The sequence below is a fragment of the Bufo bufo genome, chromosome 2 (assembly GCF_905171765.1).
Source record: "Bufo bufo chromosome 2, aBufBuf1.1, whole genome shotgun sequence".
Taxonomy (NCBI): Eukaryota; Metazoa; Chordata; class Amphibia; order Anura; family Bufonidae; genus Bufo; species Bufo bufo.
In genome coordinates this window covers 245,980,938-246,002,181 of record NC_053390.1, presented here as the reverse complement: position 1 = coordinate 246,002,181, position 21,244 = coordinate 245,980,938, and the positions used below count along the sequence as shown (strand labels likewise).

At 45.8% G+C, this 21,244-nt stretch overlaps 1 protein-coding gene across 4 annotated transcripts in view; it reads left to right on the top strand.

Annotated features, from left to right (window-relative positions):
* The first annotated feature begins 846 nt into the window (after window positions 1–846).
* The window catches only part of LOC120988681 (catechol O-methyltransferase-like), a 35,832-nt gene continuing 15,434 nt past the window's right edge, over window positions 847–21,244 (top strand). Inside the window, exons 1-3 of one of the 4 annotated variants that reach the window (XM_040416317.1) lie at window positions 864–888; window positions 958–1,071; window positions 18,606–18,754. In XM_040416317.1, the coding sequence (XP_040272251.1) occupies window positions 18,616–18,754 (139 nt within the window). In that variant the 5' untranslated portion in view covers window positions 864–888; window positions 958–1,071; window positions 18,606–18,615. The other 3 variants (XM_040416319.1, XM_040416318.1, XM_040416316.1) reach the window with 3 other exon arrangements.

Sequence of the window (21,244 nt, the reverse complement as noted above, 5' to 3'; positions counted from 1 at the left end):
AAGAACGGAAAGCTAAACGGTGACGTGAATGCACACTAAGAAGACTATAGGGTAAAATGGGGCCTCAAGTTTATTTATACAGTGAATGTTCATTTACACGGCTATTAGGAGCACAGTTGTATATGCATATTTCACATTGGGGAATGTACTGGACTATGAACTGTGCAATATATTGCGGTATGTATAATATACGGTACTGTGAACAATATACTGCACTATGAACATTATACCGTGCTATGTATAAAAGCACAAACGTGTTTTGCGTTCCGTATACGGGCCGTTTTTTGCGTTCCGCATTCGGTCCCTTAGGGCTTGTTCACACGAATGTGTTTTGCGTTCCGTATACGGGATGGTTTTTTTTGCGTTCCGTATACGGAACCATTAATTTCAGTGGTTTCGCAAAAAAACTGAATGTACTCCCTATGCATTCCGTTTCCGTATTTCCGTTTTTACGTTCTGTTCAAAGATAGAACATGTCCTATTATTGCCCGCAAATCACGTTCCATGGCTCCATTCAAGGCAATGGGTCCGCAAAAAAAACAGAACACATACGGAATGTACTCCGTACGTCTTCCGTATCCGTTCCGTTTTTGCGAAACCATCTATTGAAAATTTTATGCCCAGCCCAATTTTTTCTATGTAATTACTGTATACTGTATATGCCATACGGAAAAATGGAACGGAACCCGAAACACTACTGAAAAAAACCCGGGACAACGGATCTGGGAAAAACAGCCCGCAGAACACTGAAAAAGACATACGGTCGTGTGAACAAGCCCTTACTGGGATAATCCTCCACCCACTCTGCTTAGTCATGCTTACACCAGGCCCAGGACTACTTGGTAAATCACATGACTGCACTTCCTGGAGCTGCAGGGCTCGTTCACTGTCAGTATGGATTGTAAGCTCGTGCAGTAAAGCTTATATGGACTGTAGAATCTTCTATCACGTATACAGGTCACTACCGGCGAGGATACAGTCTGAAGGTAACGAAGCAGGACATCTACAGTACCTTGTCTCTACCTAGTCAGATTACAGTATTGTTCTTCCTGGTCAACAGCTTTGAGGCAGGTATGTATATTGTATTATTATTCACTTATACCACTGTGCTGTTCTTAGATACTTTCACCACAGTAAAGCCTCATTCACACTCAGTTATTTGGTCAGTGATTTCCAGCAGTGCTTGTGAGCCAAAACCAGGATTGGCGCCTCCACAGACATAAGGTATAAAGGAAAGATCTGCACATGTTCTGTGTTTGAGCCAAAAACCAGGTGCGGCTCTAATCACTGATGGAAATCACTGACTGTGAATGAGGCATAGCATGTTTTATGCAGTGATATAGTTATATGGGTCGCATTGGTTGCAGATGCTACCAGGCTTTGAATTTTAAGGGGGCCCAACACCACATCAGTGCAAAGATGCTGTGCAAGAAGCATAAAATCAGCATTGCCAAGAAAGCCTGCTCACCACTGAGGTCCTTGTACAGTGGATCCGTGCAGGACAGAAGGCCGGCTCACCACTGAGGTCCTTGTACAGTGGATCCGTGCAGGACAGAAGGAACGCCTCTGTGTTAGAATATACTGTCGGATATGAGTTTTCACGAAGTGAAAACTCATCTCTGAAAAAGCTTTTATGCAGAAAGTAACCTACGGCCACGGATCACGGACGCGGATGCCAATCTTGTGTGCATCCGTGTTCTTTCACGGACCCATTGACTTGAATGTGAACCGTTGTCCGTCAAAAAAATAGGACAGGTCCTATTTTTTTGACGGACAGGAAACACGGATCACGGATGCGGCTGCAAAACGGTGCATTTTTCGAAAACGGCCACGGATGCACACAACGGTCGTGTGCATGAGGCCTTAAACAAGTTGTATTTTTTATGTTTTGCAGGGCGGAGGGCTGTAGTGCTTCTGTGGGGTTCCAGCCTCTGTTCGTCACCGCACCTTCGCCTAAGTGAATGTGCATCAGATCACAGATGCGGAACCAAACGGCCAGTGCCCGCATATTGCGGACCGCAATACGGGCACCGGCCAACAACGGTCGTGTGCATGAGCCCTTAGGGGGAGATTTATCAAAAAGGTCCAAAGGAAACCTGGCTTAGTAAGGCTCCATTCACACATTCACAATTTTGCGGAACGGGTGCGGACCCATTCATTTTCTATGGGGACGGAATGGATGCGGACAGCACACAGTGTGCTGTCCGCATCCGCATTTGCGGAGCGCGGCCCCGATCTTCGGGTCCGCAGCTCCGCAAAAGATAGAACATGTCCTATTCTTGTCCGCAGCTTGCGGACAAGAATAGGCATTTCTATAGGGGTGCCGGGCGGGTGTGTTGCGGATCCGCAACACACCACGGACGTGTGAATGGAGCCTTACAGTTAGGCCTCTTGCACAGGAAGGTATTTGCTTTCCGTGTCCGTTCCGTTTTTTTTTGCGGACCGTATGTGAAACCATTCACTTCAATGGGTCCGCAAAAAAAAATGAAGTTACTCCGTGTACATTCTGTTTCCGTATGTCCGTATTTCCGTTCCGCCAAAAAATAGAACATGTCCTATTATTGTCCGCATTACGGACAAGGATAGTACTGTTCTATTAGGGACAAGCTGTTCCGTTCCGCAAAATACGGAATGCACATGGATCCGCTTTTTTGTGGACCGCAAAATACATAAGGTCGTGTGCAAGAGGCCTTAGTAGAATGTGGCACTTGTGTCCTGTTAATTGAGTGCTCCAGTTGTGGGATCCCAGAAGACAGTGAATAAAATAAACACTTTTTCAAACACTAGTTGCCATGGGAGGAAAAAAAGAGAATAGTGATTTGAGGAAGGTGAATTCCCTTTTTTCTTCCCATGGCAACTAGTGTTTGAAAAAGTGTTTATTTTATTCACTGTCTTCTGGGACCCCACAACTGGGGTCACATGTACACGTCACATGTACACGATAAAGTTGCCTTGCATATGAAAACCAAATAAAAATCCGCACAATACGGCCTTATGCACACGACCGTTGTTCTGGTCCGCATCCGAACCGCAGTTTTTGCGGCTCGGGTGCGGAACCATTCACTTCAACGGGGCCGCAAAAGATGTGGACAGCACTTCGTGTGCTGTCCGCATCTGTTGCTCCGTTACGTAGCCCCGCAAAAAAAATCTAACATGTCCTATTCTTGTCCGTTTTGCGGACAAGAATAGGCATTTCTACGATGGGCCGCCTGTTCCGTTCTGCAAATTGCGGAAAGCACACGGGCGGCTTCAGTGTTTTGCGGATCCGCAATTTGCGGACGGCAAAAAAACGGAACGGCCATGTGCATAAGGCCTACTATAAACAAATCTCAAGGAGTGCCTAAGTTTATTTTATTCACTGTTAGTTGCCTACAGCTCGCTGCATCACGGATGCGGACCCATTCACAATGGGCCCGCAATCCAGAAGGAGCCATGCAGAACGGAGGCACAGGGTTTTTCTCTGTGCCTCCGAACCGCAAAAAAAATAGAACATGGAATCCGCACGGATGTTGCCCATGCATTGGACCAAGGCACAGAACGGCTGAGCAACGGCATGAGGCACCACGTGTGCAGGCATGGGTATGGCCATGTGTAGTGATCTTCCTATGATCCGCAGTGGCAAAACCCTCAACAAATTGCGCAGATTTTAGTGCAGTATTCACAGTATTTTTCACCCTTTGCACTACAAAGGTGAAATTTATGGCAGATATTGGCAAATCTAAACTGACACACTGCAGATTTAAATCCACACTGTAAGTTATGTACAGATTTCAGCTCCTCTCAAGGAAAAAGACACATCTGTTTCTGTTTGCATTCAAAGTTTCATAGAAAAATGCATGCATGTAAATGAATACATCACAATAAACCTAAAAGTCCGTAATATCCTGCAGCTGTAATGGACTTGGTTGGCAAAGTCCAATTGTAACATGGAGCCGTCATGACATGTCTGGATAGAGGTGACGAGGGACCTCTTGGTGCACTTGCCATTTATCGTGCTGGCTGATACAAAATTAGGGTTGCAGCTTTCCCAACAAAAAATACCGGCCAAGTTAAGCCAGTGGTTGTGGGGCGTGGCTTAACACGGGGTGTTAAAGGGAACCTGTCACCGGGATTTTGGGTATAGAGCTGAGGACATGGGTTGCTAGATGGCCGCTAGAACATACGCAATACCCAGTCCCCAAAGCTCTGTGTGCTTTTATTGTGTAAAAAAACTGATTTGATACATATGCAAATGAACCAGAGATGAGTCCTGTCACTGAGATGAGTCCTGTACGTGAGATGAGTCAGGGACAGGACTAATCTCAGGTTAATTTGCATATGTATCAAATCGGTTTTTTTTACACAATAAAAGCACACAGAGCTATGGGGACTGGGTATTGCAGATGTGCTAGCGGCCATCTAGTAACCCATGTCCTCAGCTCTATACACAAAATCCAGGTGACAGGTTCCCTTTAACCACCTCAGCCCCCCTAGCTTAAACCCCCTTAATGACCAGGCCACTTTTTACACTTCTGCACTACACTACTTTCACCGTTTATTGCTCGGTCATGCAACTTACCACCCAAATGAATTTTACCTCCTTTTCTTCTCACTAATAGAGCTTTCATTTGGTGGTATTTCATTGCTGCTGACATTTTTACTTTTTTTGTTATTAATCAAAATTTAACGAAATCTTTGCAAAAAAATGAAATTTTTCACTTTCAGTTGTAATTTATTTTTTTTTAAAACGACATCCATATATAAATTTTTCTCTAAATTTATTGTTCTACATGTCTTTGATAAAAAAAAATGTTTGGGTAAAAAAAAAAATGGTTTGGGTAAAAGTTATAGCGTTTACAAACTATGGTACAAAAATGTAAATTTCCGCTTTTTGAAGCAGCTCTGACTTTCTGAGCACCTGTCATGTTTCCTGACGTTCTACAATGCCCAGACAGTACAAACACCCCACAAATGACCCCATTTCGGAAAGTAGACACGCTAAGGTATTCGCTGATGGGCATAGTGAGTTCATAGAACTTTTTATTTTTTGTCACAAGTTAGCGGAAAATGATGATTTTTTATTTTATTTTTCCTTACAAAGTCTCATATTCCACTAACTTGTGACAAAAAATAAAAACTTCCATGAACTCACTATGCCCATCACGAAATACCTTGGGGTGTCTTCTTTCCAAAATGGGGTCACTTGTGGGGTATTTATACTGCCCTGGCATTTTAGGGGCCCTAATGCATGAGAAGTAGTTTGAAAAAATGCCCTGTGAAATCCGAAAGGTGCTCTTTGGAATGTGGGCCTCTTTGCCCACCTAGGCTGCAAAAAAGTGTCACACATCTGGTATCGCCGTACTCAGAAGAAGTAGGGCAATGTGTTTTGGGGTGTCTTTTTACATATACCCATGATGGGTGAGAGAAATATCTCGGCAAAAGACAACTTTTCCCATTTTTTTTTTATACAAAGTTCGCATTTGACCAAGATATTTATCTCACCCAGCATGGGTATATGTAAAATGACACCCCAAAACACATTGCCCAACTTCTCCTGAGTACGGCGATACCAGATGTGTGACACTTTTTTGCAGCCTAGATGCGCAAAGGGGCCCAAATTCCTTTTATGAGGGCATTTTTAGACATTTGGATCCCAGACTTCTTCTCACGCTTTAGGGCCCCTAAAATGCCAGGGCAGTATAAATACCCCACATGTGACCCCATTTTGGAAAGAAGACACCCCAAGGTATTCAATGAGGGGCATAGCGAGTTCATAGGAAAAAATTTTTTTGCTACAAGTTAGCGGAAATAGTTTTTTATTTGTTTTTTTTTCTCACAAAGTCTCCCTTTCCGCTAACTTGGGACAAAAATTTCAATCTTTCATGGACTCAATATGCCCCTCAGCGAATACCTTGGGGTGTCTACTTTCCGAAATGGGGTCACATGTGGGGTATTTATACTGCCCTGGGGCCCTAAAGCGTGAGAAGAAGTCTGGAATATAAATGTCTAAAACATTTTACGCATTTGGATTCCGTGAGGGGTATGGTGAGTTCATGTGAGATTTTATTTTTTGACACAAGTTAGTGGAATATGAGAATTTGTAATAAAAAAAACAAACAAAAAAAAACAAAACAATTTCCGCTAACTTGGGCCAAAAAAATGTCTGAATGGAGCCTTACAGGGGGGTGATCAATGACAGGGGGTTGATCAGGGAGTGTATATGGGGTTATCACCCCCCTGTCATTGATCACCCCCCTGTAAGGCTCCATTCAGACGTCCGTATGTGTTTTGCGGATCCGCGGTGTCCGTGTTTTGCAGATCCACGGATCCGCAAAACACATACGGACGTCTGAATGGAGCCTTACAGGGGGGTGATCAATGACAGGGGGGTGATCAATGACAGGGTGGTGATCATGGAGTCTATATGGGGTGATCACCCCCCTGTCATTGATCACCCCCCTGTAAGGCTCCATTCAGACATCCGTATGTTTTTTACAGATCCACGGATACATGGATCGGAACCGCAAAACACATACGGACGTCTGAATGGAGCCTGACAGGGGGGTGATCAATGACAGGGGGGTGATCAGGGAGTGTATATGGGGTTATCACCTCCCTGTCATTGATCACCCCCCTGTAAGGCTCCATTCAGACGTCCGTATGTGTTTTGCGGATTCGATCCATGTATCCGTGGATCTGTAAAAAACATATGGACGTCTGAATGGAGCCTTACAGGGGGGTGATCAATGACAGGGGGGTGATCAGGGAGTCTATATGGGGTGATTACCCCCCTGTAAGGCTCCATTCAGACGTCCGTATGTGTTTTGCGGATCCGATCCATGTATCCGTGGATCTGTAAAAAACATACGGACGTCTGAATGGAGCCTTACAGGGGGGTGATCAATGACGGGGGGTGATCAGGGAGTCTATATGGGGTGATCACCCCCCTGTAAGGCTCCATTCAGATGTCCGTATGTGTTTTGCGGATCCGATCCATGTATCCGTGGATCCGTAAAAAACATACGGACGTCTGAATGGAGCCTTACAGGGGGGTGATCAATGACGGGGGGTGATCAGGGAGTCTATATGGGGTGATCACCCCCGTCATTGATCACCCCCCTGTAAGGCTCCATTCAGATGTCCGTATGTGTTTTGCGGATCCGATCCATGTATCCGTGGATCCGTAAAAAACATACGGACGTCTGAATGGAGCCTTACAAGGGGGTGATCAATGACAGGGGTGTGATCAGGGAGTCTATATGGGGTGATCAGGGGTTAATAAGGGGTTAAATAAGTGACAGGAGGGGGGTGTAGTGTAGTGGTGTTTGGTGCTACTTATTACTGAGCTGCCTGTGTCCTCTGGTGGTCAATCCAAGCAAAAGGGACCACCAGAGGACCAGGTAGCAGGTATATTAGACGCTGTTATCAAAACAGCGTCTAATCTAACTGTTAGGGATTAAAAAAATCGCATCTCCAGCCTGCCAGCGAACGATCGCCGCTGGCAGGCTGCAGATTCACTCGCTTACCTTCCGATCCTCTGAACGCGCGCGTTCACAGGTAATCTCGTGTCTCGAGAGATGACGCAAGGATGCGTCCAGGAGGAATGAATCGACCGCCTCCAGGACGCATCCGTGCGTTAGGCGGTCGGGAGGTGGTTTTAAAGGGCTTCTGTCACTCCACTAAAGTCCTTTTTTTTTTTTTTTTTTTTTGGCTACTTTTAATCCCTATACTGCGATATATCAATACATAATGTTATTAATCATTTTGGTTCAGTAGTTAATTCAAAAAACATACTTTTATAATATGCAAATTACCTGTCTACCAGCAAGTAGGACGGCTACTTGCTGGTAGCAGCAGCATCCTCCTTTCATAATGACGCCCCCTCCTCATGTTGATTGATAGGGCCAACGAATGCGCTCATCCTCTGACTGGCCCTGTCTGCGTTTTAAATCTTCAGTCGGCGCAGGCGCACTGAGAGGAGGATGCTCGCCCGGCCGCTCCTTCCTCAATGCGCCTGCGCCGATGATGTCACATCTACACCTGGCTCAGGTGCATTGAGGATGGAGCGGCCGAGCGAGCGTCCTCCTCTCAGTGCGCCTGCGCCGACTGAAGACAGGTACGGCGCAGGCGCCAGATTTTGAATGCAGACAGGGCCAGCCAGAGAACGAGCGCATTCGCTGGCCCTGTCAATCAACATGCAGAGGGGGCGTCATTATGAAAGGAGGATGCGGCGGCTACCAGCAAGTAGCAGTTTTTTTTATTAACTACTGAACCAAAATGATTAATAACATTGTGTATTGATATATTGCAGTATAGGGATTATAAGTAGCCAAAAAAAAAAAAAGGACTTTAGTGGAGTGACAGAAGCCCTTTAAGGACCACATTAGGTGGGCGTGTTGAATATTTGCATAGAGGCGTGGTTATGCCATGTAACCACGCCCAACACATTGGAGCTGCTATCAGGGGAGGGGAACCTGAGTGGTCGTGTAGAGCAGGAGGAGAGGAGCTGGGCACCCGAATTTGTGCTCTGGAACTATAAGAGCAGCAGGTCTGATGCATGGAGTCTGATCCACCCTGATGAACTGGACTGTGACCCTGAGAACCCCTCTGCTGGACAGAGCATGGTCTATATCACTTCCAGATCTGGAGATCAGGTTGCAATGACGTTGAAGGAAGATGAGCTGCGGCCAGTGGCGTAACTACCTGGAAAGCAGGGGAAGCAGCTTCGGGGCCCGGGCTGCCAAGGGGGCTCGGCGCCCCGGCAGCGTGTGTGACAGTTTATTTTCAAGTTAGTTAAATATCGATTCTTGTCTTAATGTTCAGGGCCCCTTCACAGCAGCAGCGGCTGACCAGGCCCCCTCGATGCGATGCAGCCTCTTCCTGTGTCCCGCCCTGTATGTCCATATATGGAGTCAGTGCTTGTATTTCAATGTGATCTAATCTTACTGTCTCCTGATGTGTCTGGGATTCCAACCCACAACCTCCAATGTATCAGTGTATCAGAGGCAGAGCATTTACCCACACAGCCATAAAGGCTGCATTGCAACTGATTGAAAAAATATGAGACTTCTACTGTTATAGCTGGCTAAGTGTACATCTATACACATGACAGCTGCCCCAACACACCCAGCACTGCTATATCTCTATATGACAGCTGTCCCAGCACACTCAGCTCTGCTATATCTCTATATATGAGCAGCTGTCATGTGTATAGATGTACACTTAGCCAGCTATAACAGTAGATGTCTCATATTTTTTCAATCAGCAGCAAGGCAGCTCTTATGGTCTTGTGGTTAAGTGCTTTGCCTCTGATACAGCTGCCCCAACACACCCAGCACTGCTATATCTCTATATGACAGCTGTCCCAGCACACTCAGCTCTGCTAAATCTCTATATATGAGCAGCTGTCATGTGTATAGATGTACACTTAGCCAGCTATAACAGTAGAAGTCTCATATTTTTTCAATCAGCAGCAAGGCAGCTCTTATGGTCTTGTGGTTAAGTGCTTTGCCTCTGATACCGAAGGTCGTGGGTTCGAATCCCAGCAGAAACTTTTCTGAAATATGAAATACAAGCACTGACTCCATATATGGACATACAGGGCGGGACACAGGAAGAGGCTGCATTGCATCGCTGACATGGAGGTAAGTAGAAGTGTTTTTTTTTTTGTTTTTTTTTAATACCCGACTGTTACTGCCATGGGGGGAGCGGGAGGCACTTTATACTGGCACATGGGGGGAGGGGGGGGGGTTGGCACCTGATACTGGCACATGGGGGGGAGGAAGAGAGGCACTTGATACTGGCACTTTTTTTGTGGGGGGGGAGATGGCACTATGATACTGGGACATGGGGGGAGGAGAGAGGCACTTGATACTGGCATGTGGGGGGGGGGGTTGGCACTTGATACTGGCACATGGGTGGGTTTGGCACTATGATACTGGCACATGGGGGGGAGAGAGGCACTTGATACTGGCACTTTTTTTGGGGGGGGGGGGGAGATGGCACTATGATACTGGGACATGGGGGAAGAGAGAGGCACTTGATACTGGCACATGGGGGGTTTGGCACTATGATACTGGCACATGGGGGTGGGAAGGAGAGAGGCACTTGATACTGCCACATTGGGGGGGAGATGGCACTATGATACTGGGACATGGGGGGGGTTTGGCACTTGATACTGGCATGTGGGGGGGGTTTGGCACTTGATACTGGCACATGGGGGGGGGGGGTTGGCACTATGATACTGGCACATGGGGGGTGGGAAGGAGAGAGGCACTTGATACTGGCACATTGGGGGGGGAGATGGCACTATGATACTGGGACATGTGGGGGGGAGGAGAGAGGCACTTGATACTGGCACATGATGGGGGGGGCATCTATGGGGACACTTACTGGCACATTATTGGGGGGCATTATGGGGGACACTAGGCCGGCAGCCTATCAGAGGCCGGACACTGAGGGGCATCTACTGGGGCACTATATATGGGGCATTTTATACTGGTACATTATGGGGGGCACTAGCAGGAAGGGGGAGAGGAGCACTATAGGGGAATTTACTGGGGGCACTATATAGGGGTATTTTATACTGGGACATTATGGGGGCACTATGGGGACATTAGCTCAACTGGGGGCATTACAAGGGGGTATTTTTGCACTGTCACATTATAAGGAGAATTATTACTACTGGGGGGGGGGGGGGGGGGGGCATTATAGTGGGCTTTATTACTCCCCCATGGTATGACCCCCTAGTAGCAGCACCAGCCTCTCCCTGCTCTGCTATCCCTCTGCCCCTTCTCCGAATCCTTATTATGAAATCTTTCCCATTAGGATAAAGCACAACATCAGCTCTGCCGAGCCCACGGCCAAGTGTTGAAGTGGCGTCCGAGATCCCCAAGGGACAAGTAACTGTAAGTTTTCATATGAAATATGTTTATGTTATACACATATAGCCTACACTGTGCCACACAATATACAGTATACCGCTACACTGTGCCAAAGGAGTGGGGTTTACACAGGAGGAGGGAGGTGCGAAGCACGCTGGAGGGGCCCTTACAAATATTTGCTGTGGGGCCCTTACAAATATTTGCTGTGGGGTCCAGTCACTTCTAGTTACGCCCCTGGCTGCGGCTTTCCCTGCACTTCAGCGACGATAGAATTGTTAGGGGGCCATTGGAGGAGGGGGAGGGGCATTATACTGTGTGAGTGCCCCTAACACAGTATAATGACCCCCAGTGCCCCCCTTTCCGTATAATGATCCCAATGGCCCTCCATACAGTATGATGACCCCCAGTGTCCTCCCATTCAATATAATGACCCCAGTAGCACCCCATACAGTATAATCGCCCCCTCACAGACTATAATGACCCGCAGTACACCCTTTTCTGTATAATGACCCACATACAGTATATTGTCCCCCAGTGCCCCCTCCATACAGTATTACCCCACTGCAGTTTCATTGCTGAGTAATTTGTGCAAAATACCACAAGGGGGGCCTACTGTGTCTTTATCGCCCAAGGGCCCACATAAACCTGGAGCCAGCCCTGCCCCCACTAATAATAATGCCCCAATCAGCGCCCCTATAATTAATACTGTCCACATTAGTGCCCCTAGTAATATTAATGCCCCACCAAAAGTTCTCCCCAGAATTAATGCCCCCAGTAAGAGTAATGGCCCCATTAGTGCCCCCCAAGAAGAATAATACCCCCTATTTGTGCCCCCCAGGAAGAATAATGCACCCCAGGAAGAATAATGCCCCCAGGAAGAATAATACCACCATTTGTCCCCCAGGAAGAATAATGCCCTCCATTTGTGTCCCACAGGAAGAATAATGCCCCCCATTAGTGCCCCCAGGAAGAAGAATGCCAGCCATTAGTGCCCCCAGGAAGAAGAAGGCCAGCCATTAGTGCCCCCAGGAAGAAGAAGGCCAGCCACTAGTGCCCCCAGTTTGCTTCTGCAAAAAAGAAAAGAAAGCACTAACCTCCTCCATTTGCTCTCCCTGCTGAATGGAAGCTCAGGACAGGACCTGCGCTCCAGCGTGATGACATCCAGTCGGCAGAGAGAGCAAATGGAGGAGGTGAGTGTTGTTTTTTTATTTTTATTTTTTATTAACGCGGGCGGCGCGTGTAAACGCTGCACTAATGTTCTATTTTTTGCGGAACGGAAGTGCGGATACGGGCAGCAAACACTGTGTGCTGTCAACATCTTTCGCGGCCCCATTGAAAATGAATGGCTCCTGATCCATTCCGCAACGTTGCAGAATGGATCCGGACCCATTTTGCGGACGTGTGAATGGACCCTAAGGCCTCTTGCACTTTTTTTTTCCATTCCGTATACGGAACCATTCATTTCAATGGATGCCTTCCGTTTCCATATTTCCGTTCCGTTCAAAGATAGAACATGTCCTATTATTGTCCGCATAACGGACAAGGATAGTACTGTTCTATCAGGGGCCAGCTGTTCCGTTCCGCAAAAAATGAAATGCACACGGACGTCATCCGTATTTTTTGCGGATCTGTTATTTGCGGACCGTAAAATACCGAAAAAGCCATACGGTTGTGTGCAAGAGGCCTACGGCTGGTTTCACACGGGCGTTGCGGGAAAATGTGCGGGTGCGTTGCGGGAACACCCGCGATTTTTCCGCGCGAGTGCAAAACATTGTAATGCGTTTTGCACTCGCGTGAGAAAAATCACGCATGTTTGGTACCCAAACCCGAACTTCTTCACAGAAGTTCGGGCTTGGGATTGGTGTTCTGTAGATTGTATTATTTCCCCTTATAACATGGTTATAAGGTAAAATAATAGCATTCTGAATACAGAATGCATAGTAAAATAGCGCTGGAGGGGTTAAAAAAATAAATAAATAATAATTTAACTCACCTTAATCCACTTGATCGCAGCCCGGCATCTCCTTCTGTCTCCTTTCTTCAGGACCTGGGTAAAGGACCTGTGGTGACGTCACTCCGGTCATCACATGATCCATCACATGATCCATCACCATGGTAAAAGATCATGTGACGTACCATGTGATGACCGGAGTGACGTCATCAAATGTCCTGTAACTGTACTTAATGCTCACCACAGGTCCTATTCAACAAAGGAGACAGAAGGAGATGTCGGCATCGCGATCAAGTGGATTAAGGTGAGTTAAATTTATTTTTATTTTTTTAACCCCTCCAGCGCTGTTTTACTATGTATTCTGTATTATTAACCATGTTATAAGGGAAAATAATAATGATCGGGTCTCCATCCCGATCGTCTCCTAGCAACCGTGCGTGAAAATCGCACCGCATCTGCACTTGCTTGCGATTTTCACGCAACCCCATTCACTTCTATGGGGCCTGCGTTGCGTGAAAAACGCAGAATATAGAGCATGCTGCGATTTTCACGCAACGCATAAGTGATGCGTGAAAATCACCGCTCATGTGAACAGCCCCATAGAAATGAATGGGTCTGTATTCAGTGCGGGTGCAATGCGTTTACCTCACGCATCGCATCCGCGCGGAATACTCGCCCGTGTGAAAGGGGCCTAAGAGTCAAAATGCTGGAGACTGTAGGGGAGATATATCAAACCCATAGGAGCTTTCAAAGGAGCTGTGAAAAATGAAAGGTAGAATCTGATTGGTTGCTATGGGCAACTTACCCAGTTCTACTTTACACCAGTTTTGATAAATCTGCCCCTTGAGCTGGTGGTAATCCTACTGACATTCACGCACATGTTTCCGCATAAAAACAACAGCTCTTGCACTCGAGTATATGCTCACCAAGTCTGCTATGCATCTAAACATGGTGTAGGTGGTGACCCATGGAGCTGTGCATACTGCCATATTTTCATACAGCAGTAATAATATGCAGATTTAGCATGAAAAAGAAAAACTACAGCATGCTGTATTGGAAGGCATGTATTGCGCTGTATTTTTTGTATTCTGAAAATAAGGCCTCATGCACACGGCCGTTGTGCGGCCATTCCGTGCATGGGGGACCACAATTTGCGGTCCCCAATGCACGGGCAACATCTGTGCGGCCCCCGGGACAGATCGAGACCCATTCAGCTTGAACATGTTCTATTTTTTTGCGGTGCGGAGGCCCGGACAAAAACGTCACGGAATAGGTCCGCATCCGTGATGTGGGGTGCCCATGTATTACGGACCCGCCATATGTGGGCCGTGTGCATGAGTCCTAAGGCACAATGTACAGTAACCAAAATGCAGTGCACAATCAACACAGATTGACTGCCATAGCCCTTTCACACAGTCATTGGGGGAGATTATCATACTCGTGTAGAGAAAAACTGGCTAAAGCCTTATGCACACAACTGTGCCGCGTGCATTCTGCAATTTGTGGCCTGTATGAGGAACCATTCACTTTAATGAGGCTGCAAAACAAACCCATAAATGACTGTGTGCATTCCGTTTCCAAATGGCTGTTCCGCAAAAAAAAAATAGAACATGTCCTATTATTGTCTGCATTATGGACAAGGATATGACTGTTCTATTAGGAGCCGGTTGTTCCACTCCACAAAATGCAAGCGGTCGGTATCTGTGTTTTGCGGATCTGCAATTTACGGACTGCAAAACATCCAATGGTCGTATGCATGAGCCCTTATGGTGAGCCAAAACCAGTAGTGAAGCCTACTCAGAGATAAGGTATAATGTTTTTTGCACCTGGTTTTGGCTTACAATAACTAATCGAAATAACTGATCAGATTAGGCTACTTTCACACTAGCGTTCAGAGCGGATCCGTCTGGGGTCTGCCCAGATGGATCCGCTCATATAATGCAGACTTGGGATCCGTTCAGAACGGATCCGTCTGCATTATATTGTAGAAAAAATTATAAGTGTGAAAGTAGCTTCAGACGGATCCGTCCAGACTTTACATTGAAAGTCAATGGGGGACTGATCCGTTTGAAAATTGAGCCATATAGTGTCTTACATTGTAAGTCTGGACGGATCCGTTTGTCTCCGCACGGCCAGGTGGACGTTCGGGTGAAAGTAGCCTAACTGAAGTGTGAACTCAGCCTGTGAAATTAGATTTTACCTTTCATTTTCCAAAGAAGCCCTGAATGATGAAAGGTGTAAACTGATTGGTTGCTATGGGCAACAAAGCCAGTTCTACTTTACACTAGTTTGGACAAATCTACCACTGTATTTGTAAGATAAAACCAGGAGCCGGTCCAAAACACTGAAGAGCCAGAAATCTTTCCCTTAGGCCTCTTTCACACGGGCCTCACGGGAAAATGTGCGATTTTTCTGCGCGAGTGCAAAACAATTTAATGCGTTTTGCACGCGCGTTAGAAAAATCGGCATGTTAAGCACCCAAACCGGGACTTCTTTACAGAAGTTCAGGTTTGGGTTAGGTGTTGTGTAGATTGTATTATTTTCCCTTATAACATGGTTATAAGGGAAAATAATAGCATTCTTAAAACAGAATGCATAGTAAAATAGGGCTGGAGGGGTTAATAATATTAATTTTTTAACTCGCCTTAATCCACTTGTTTGCGCAGCCTGGCTTCTCTTCTGCCTTCATCTGTGAGGAAAAGGACCTGTGGTGACGTCACTGCGCTCATCACATGGTCCATCACATGATCCAGCACCATGGTGATGGATCATGTGATGAGCGCAGTAACGTCACCACAGGTCCTTTTCCTCACAGATGAAGGCAGAAGAGATGCTGGCTGCGCAAACAAGTGGATTAAGGTGAGTTAAATTACAAACCGGATTCCAAAAAAGTTGGGACACTATACAAATCGTGAATAAAAACTGAATGCAATGATGTGGAGGTGCCAACTTCTAATATTTTATTCAGAATAGAACTAAAGTTTAAACTAAGAAAATGTACCATTTTAAGGGAAAAATATGTTGAATCAGAATTTCATGGTGTCAACAAATCCCAGAAAAGTTGGGACAAGGCCATTTTCACCACTGTGTGGCATCTCCCCTTCTTCTTACAACACTCAACAGACGTCTGGGGACCGAGGAGACCAGTTTCTCAAGTTTAGAAATAGGAATGCTCTCCCATTCTTGTCTAATACAGGCCTCTAACTGTTCAATCGTCTTGGGCCTTCTTTGTTGCACCTTCCTCTTTATGATGCGCCAAATGTTCTCTATAGGTGAAAGATCTGGACTGCAGACTGGCCATTTCAGTACCCGGATCCTTCTCCTACGCAGCCATGATGTTGTGATTGATGCAGAATGTGGTCTGGCATTATCTTGTTGAAAAATGCAGGGTCTTCCCTGAAAGAGATGACGTCTGGATGGGAGCATATGTTGTTCTAGAACCTGAATATATTTTTCTGCATTGATGGTGCCTTTCCAGACATGCAAGCTGCCCATGCCACATGCACTCATGCAACCCCATACCATCAGAGATGCAGGCTTCTGAACTGAGCGTTGATAACAACTTGGGTTGTCCTTGTCCTCTTTGGTCCGGATGACATGGCGTCCCAGATTTCCAAAAAGAACTTCGAATCGTGACTCGTCTGACCACAGAACAGTCTTCCATTTTGCCACACTGCATTTTAAATGATCCCTGGCCCAGTGAAAACGCCTGAGCTTGTGGATCTTGCTTAGAAATGGCTTCTTCTTTGCACTGTAGAGTTTCAGCTGGCAACGGCGGATGGCACGGTGGATTGTGTTCACTAACAATGGTTTCTGGAAGTATTCCTGAGCCCATTCTGTGATTTCCTTTACAGTAGCATTCCTGTTTGTGGTGCAGTGTCGTTTGAGGGCCCGGAGATCACGGGCATCCAGTATGGTTTTACGGCCTTGACCCTTACGCACAGAGATTGTTCCAGATTCTCTGAATCTTCGGATGATGTTATGCACAGTTGATGCTGATAGATGCAAAGTCTTTGCAATTTTTCGCTGGGTAACAGCTTTCTGATATTGCTCCACTATCTTTCTGCGCAACATTGTGGGAATTGGTGATCCTCTACCCATCTTGGCTTCTGAGAGACACTGCCACTCTGAGAAGCTCTTTTTATACCCAATCATGTTGCCAATTGACCTAATTAGTGTTAATTGGTCTTCCAGCTCTTCGTTATGCTCAAATTAACTTTTTCCAGCCTCTTATTGCTACTTGTCCCAACTTTTTGGGGATTTGTTGACACCGTGAAAATTGGAATCAACGTATTTTTCCTTTAAAATGATACATTTACTCGGATTAAACGTTTGATCTGTCATCTACGTTCTATTACAAATAAAATATTGACATTTGCCATCTCCACATCATTGCATTCAGTTTTTATTCACAATTTGTTTAGTGTCCCAACTTTTTTGGAATCCGGTTTGTATTATTTTTTTAACCCCTCCAGCCCTATTGTGCTATGCATTCTGTATTAAGAATGCTATTACTTTCCCTTATAATCATGTTATAAGGTAAAATAATAATGATTGGGTCCCCATCCCGATCGTCTCCTAGCAACCGTGCGTGAAAATTGCACCGCATCCGCACTTGCTTGCGATTTTCACGCAGCCCCATTCACTTCCATGGGGCCTGCGTTGGGTGAAAAATGCACAAAATAGAGCTTGATGCGATTTTCATGCAACGCACAAGTGATGCGTGAAAATCACCGCTCGTGTGTACAGCCCTATAGAAATGAATGGGCCCGGATTCAGTGCGGGTGTAATGCGTTCACCTCACGCATTGCACCCACGCAGAAAACTCTCCTGTGTGAAAGCGGCCTAAGGCCTCATGCATACGACCGTATGTATTTTTTTCATCTCTGTAGGCTTCACTCCTGGATTTGGCTTACAAATACTGCTGTAAAATACAGACATTGTGAAAATGGCCTTAAAGGGATTCTGTCACCAGGTTTCACCCCTGTCAGCTAAACATATGCTGATGTTCAGGGCCTCATCAGGATTCCTAATGTGGGCTTCTAAATGTGATCCGTAGCCTTATTTTGCTAAAAAACTGGTTTTACTAACCTGTCATTCAAAGAAATAAGGTGCCCAAGGGGATGTCAAGGGATGCAAGGTGCCCGCCGCACCCACCACCGCCTTTCCAGACTTCTGCACCGCCTCCTAATCCTCTGTGCCGCCTCTCGCTCTCCCTCACTCCCCCCTCCTCCTGCTGTAAGATATCGCGCGTGCGCACAGGGTTCTGAGATCCTGGCGCCAGAGTGCAGGTCATACCTGGGTTCAGCGAAGTGCCGGCGCACGCGCACTTCGCTTTAAGAAGCCAGATGGAGAAGTCTGCACGGGCGCATCAGGAAGAGCCCTGTGCGCACGCGCGAGATCTTACAGCAGAAGGAGGGAGGAGGGAGAGCGGCACAGAGGATTAGGAGGCGGTGCAGAAGTCTGGAAAGGCGGCGCTTGGCACGAACGGCGGTGGGTGCGGCGGGCACCTTGCATCCCTTGACATCCCCTTGGGCACCTTATTTCTTTGAGTGACAGGTTAGTAAAACCTGTTTTTTAGCAAAATAAGGCTACGGATCACATTTAGAAGCCCACATTAGGAATCCTGATGAGGCCCTGAACATCAGCATATGTTTAGCTGACAGGGGTGAAACCTGGTGACAGAATCCCTTTAAGCAAGTAACTAAGCTATCTCCTGTGAGTACTTATTAATTTTAGTGGATACAGTACAGTATAAGACTGCTTCAATATAAACTTTACTTGATTTGCAGAATTGTACCAATGGCTCAGTCAAAGGAACAGAGGATTTTGGAGTTTGTAAAGGAAAATGCAGCTAAAGGTGACCCCCAGAGCGTGGTGGACCACATCGATAAATACTGCAGCCAAAAAGAATGGGCTATGAATGTGGGAGATGAAAAAGGTAATATATCTAACTCGAATATGCGTGTCATCAACCTATATAAGTTTACATGTACGATATTCTAAAGGTGATTTTCTGTTTTTCATTCCCTGTCTTCCTGGAGCATAACTTTTTTGTTTTTCCGTTCACATAGCTGTATTTGGGAGGGGATGCTTTTTGCAGCACAAGTTGTACTTTCTAATGGCACCATTTAATATTGCATACAATGTAATGGAAAGCTGGAAAAAATATTTAGGGTGGAATTGGAAAAAATGCTATTCCACCATAGCTTTATGGGTTTCGTTCTTATGGCATTCCCTATGTGGTAAAACAGAGTTCAAGAGGGGCCTGGATGTTTTTCTTGAATATAATTTTCAATATAATACACAAGTTGTAGTAACTACAATTTTGGAGAGGGCTGTTCATCCAGGGAGTTATTCTGATTGCAAGATTGGAGCTGATAAGGAATTTGTTCCTGAAAATGCGTTTTTCTACACTTTTGCTCAACAAGAGGTGGGATTTAATGGAGAAGGGTGTAGCTTCGTGGGAGAGGGGCACTAGGAGTCACCATTTTGCACTACTATTCTGGTGCAAAAATCTGTCTCAAAGTAAGCCAACCAATAGTAGGTATAGGGGCACATTTACTACGGGACTTGCGACTATTTTAGGCGTAAAATAGTTGCAACTCTACTTTTCTAACCGGCCGTGCAACAGTATTTATTTGCATGGCTAGCTTTACGCTGTGTTCACCAGTTGGGTGTGTTGGGGCCGTGCCAGGGCCAGGACTCCAGCCTCAGCAAATTTACTAACATTTAGGCCTCATGCACACGACCGTTGTTGTGTTCCGTTCCGCAAAATGGGGTTCCGTTGTTCCGTGATCCGTTTCCGTGTGTCTTCATTTATATTTGGAGGATCACCAGACATGAAGGAAAGTAAAAAAAAAGTCTAAGTCAAGTTTGCCATGCAAATGATAGGAAAAAAAACGGACGCGGATGAGAATCTTGTGTGCCTCTGCGTTTTTTCACGGTCCCATTGACTTGAATGGGTCCGCGAACCGTTTTCCGTGAAATAAATAGGACAGGTTATATTTTTTTGACGGACTGGATACACGGATCACAGACGCGAATGACAAACGGTGCATTAGCCGAGTTTTCAACGGACCTATTGAAAGTCAATGGGTCCACAGAAAATCACGAAAAACTGAACAACGGACATGGAACACAACAACGGTCGTGTGCATGAGGCCTTACTCCTGGAAAGAGGTGTAAATGTTAGCAGAAAACTAAATGTTAGCGAAATACTTTTTACGCCATGTGCACAGGACTGCCACATGGACTGCCTCGTCATAAATTAGAAAAGTGTCTATCCCTGCACCAGATGTTTCATCCAGCCCAAGCACCTGTGATAAACCTGGTGCAAGTCTAGACAGCCTGTCTAAGAGCCCTATTAGGTCACACGATTTTCAGGCTCGTTCCTGAATAGGCCTGTACAACTGAGCAGTTGATCAGCTGATAAATGAGTAAGAACATCTCCTGAGTATCCTGTGTAATCAGGGATGTGCGCTAATAATTAACAGCACTGAATGAGGAAAGAACTGCAGCGGGAGTGATCATTCCTCCAACATTTAGTTTGCATCGGCCTGTATAATCATCCACTGGCGCTCGCACTGCCCAAACATTGGGCAGTGTAATACAACTATAAGCTTTTTCCATCTTTAGGGCTCATACACACGGCCATTGTTCAGCCGTGCCCATATTGCGGCCTGCAATCCGGAAGGAGTGCTTCCGTGGGGGTTTCTCTCCATGCCTCCGCACAGCAAAAAAACAGAACATGTTCTATTTTTTTGCGGTGCAGACAAATCACGGAACCATTCAAGTTGAATGGTTCTGGATCAGTCACGGCAGCCGCACGAATGTTGCAAATTGCGGCTCCAATGCACGGAAAGGCCAAACAACGGCCGTGTGAATAGGCCCTTAGGATTAGTAAATCTGGGTCTATATCTGTGTGATACAAGCCTAAGCCCTGCTTCATTATGGTGACAGATAAAAGTTTTTTTTTTTTTTGTGTATAGCACTAGTGTGCAACTAGCCTAAAAGTTTGATAAATAATTAGCTAGTGGAGGCCAATTATAAGGTTTTTCTACGACTGTATTTAGTACCTGCTAGATTGTCCAAACCAAAATGTTTCCATCAGCCTCTCTGCTATGTTTTAGAAATTGTGGGAATGTGGGGTCCCCCTCCATATTTTGTGGGAAGGGTCGTATTTTCTGTTGGAGGATTTATACATTGTATTCAATTACATTAATTAATATACAGTCCTGATCAAAAGTTTAAGACCACTTGAAAAATGGCAAAAAAATCATATTTAGCATGACTGGACCTTAGCAAGGTTCCAAGTAGAGCTTCAACATGCCACAAGAAGAAATGGGAGTGTACAAAACTTTTTTTGAGCATTCAATTTAATTAAAACAACGAATAAACTAAAACAGGCTGTTTTTCAGCTGTTTAAAAG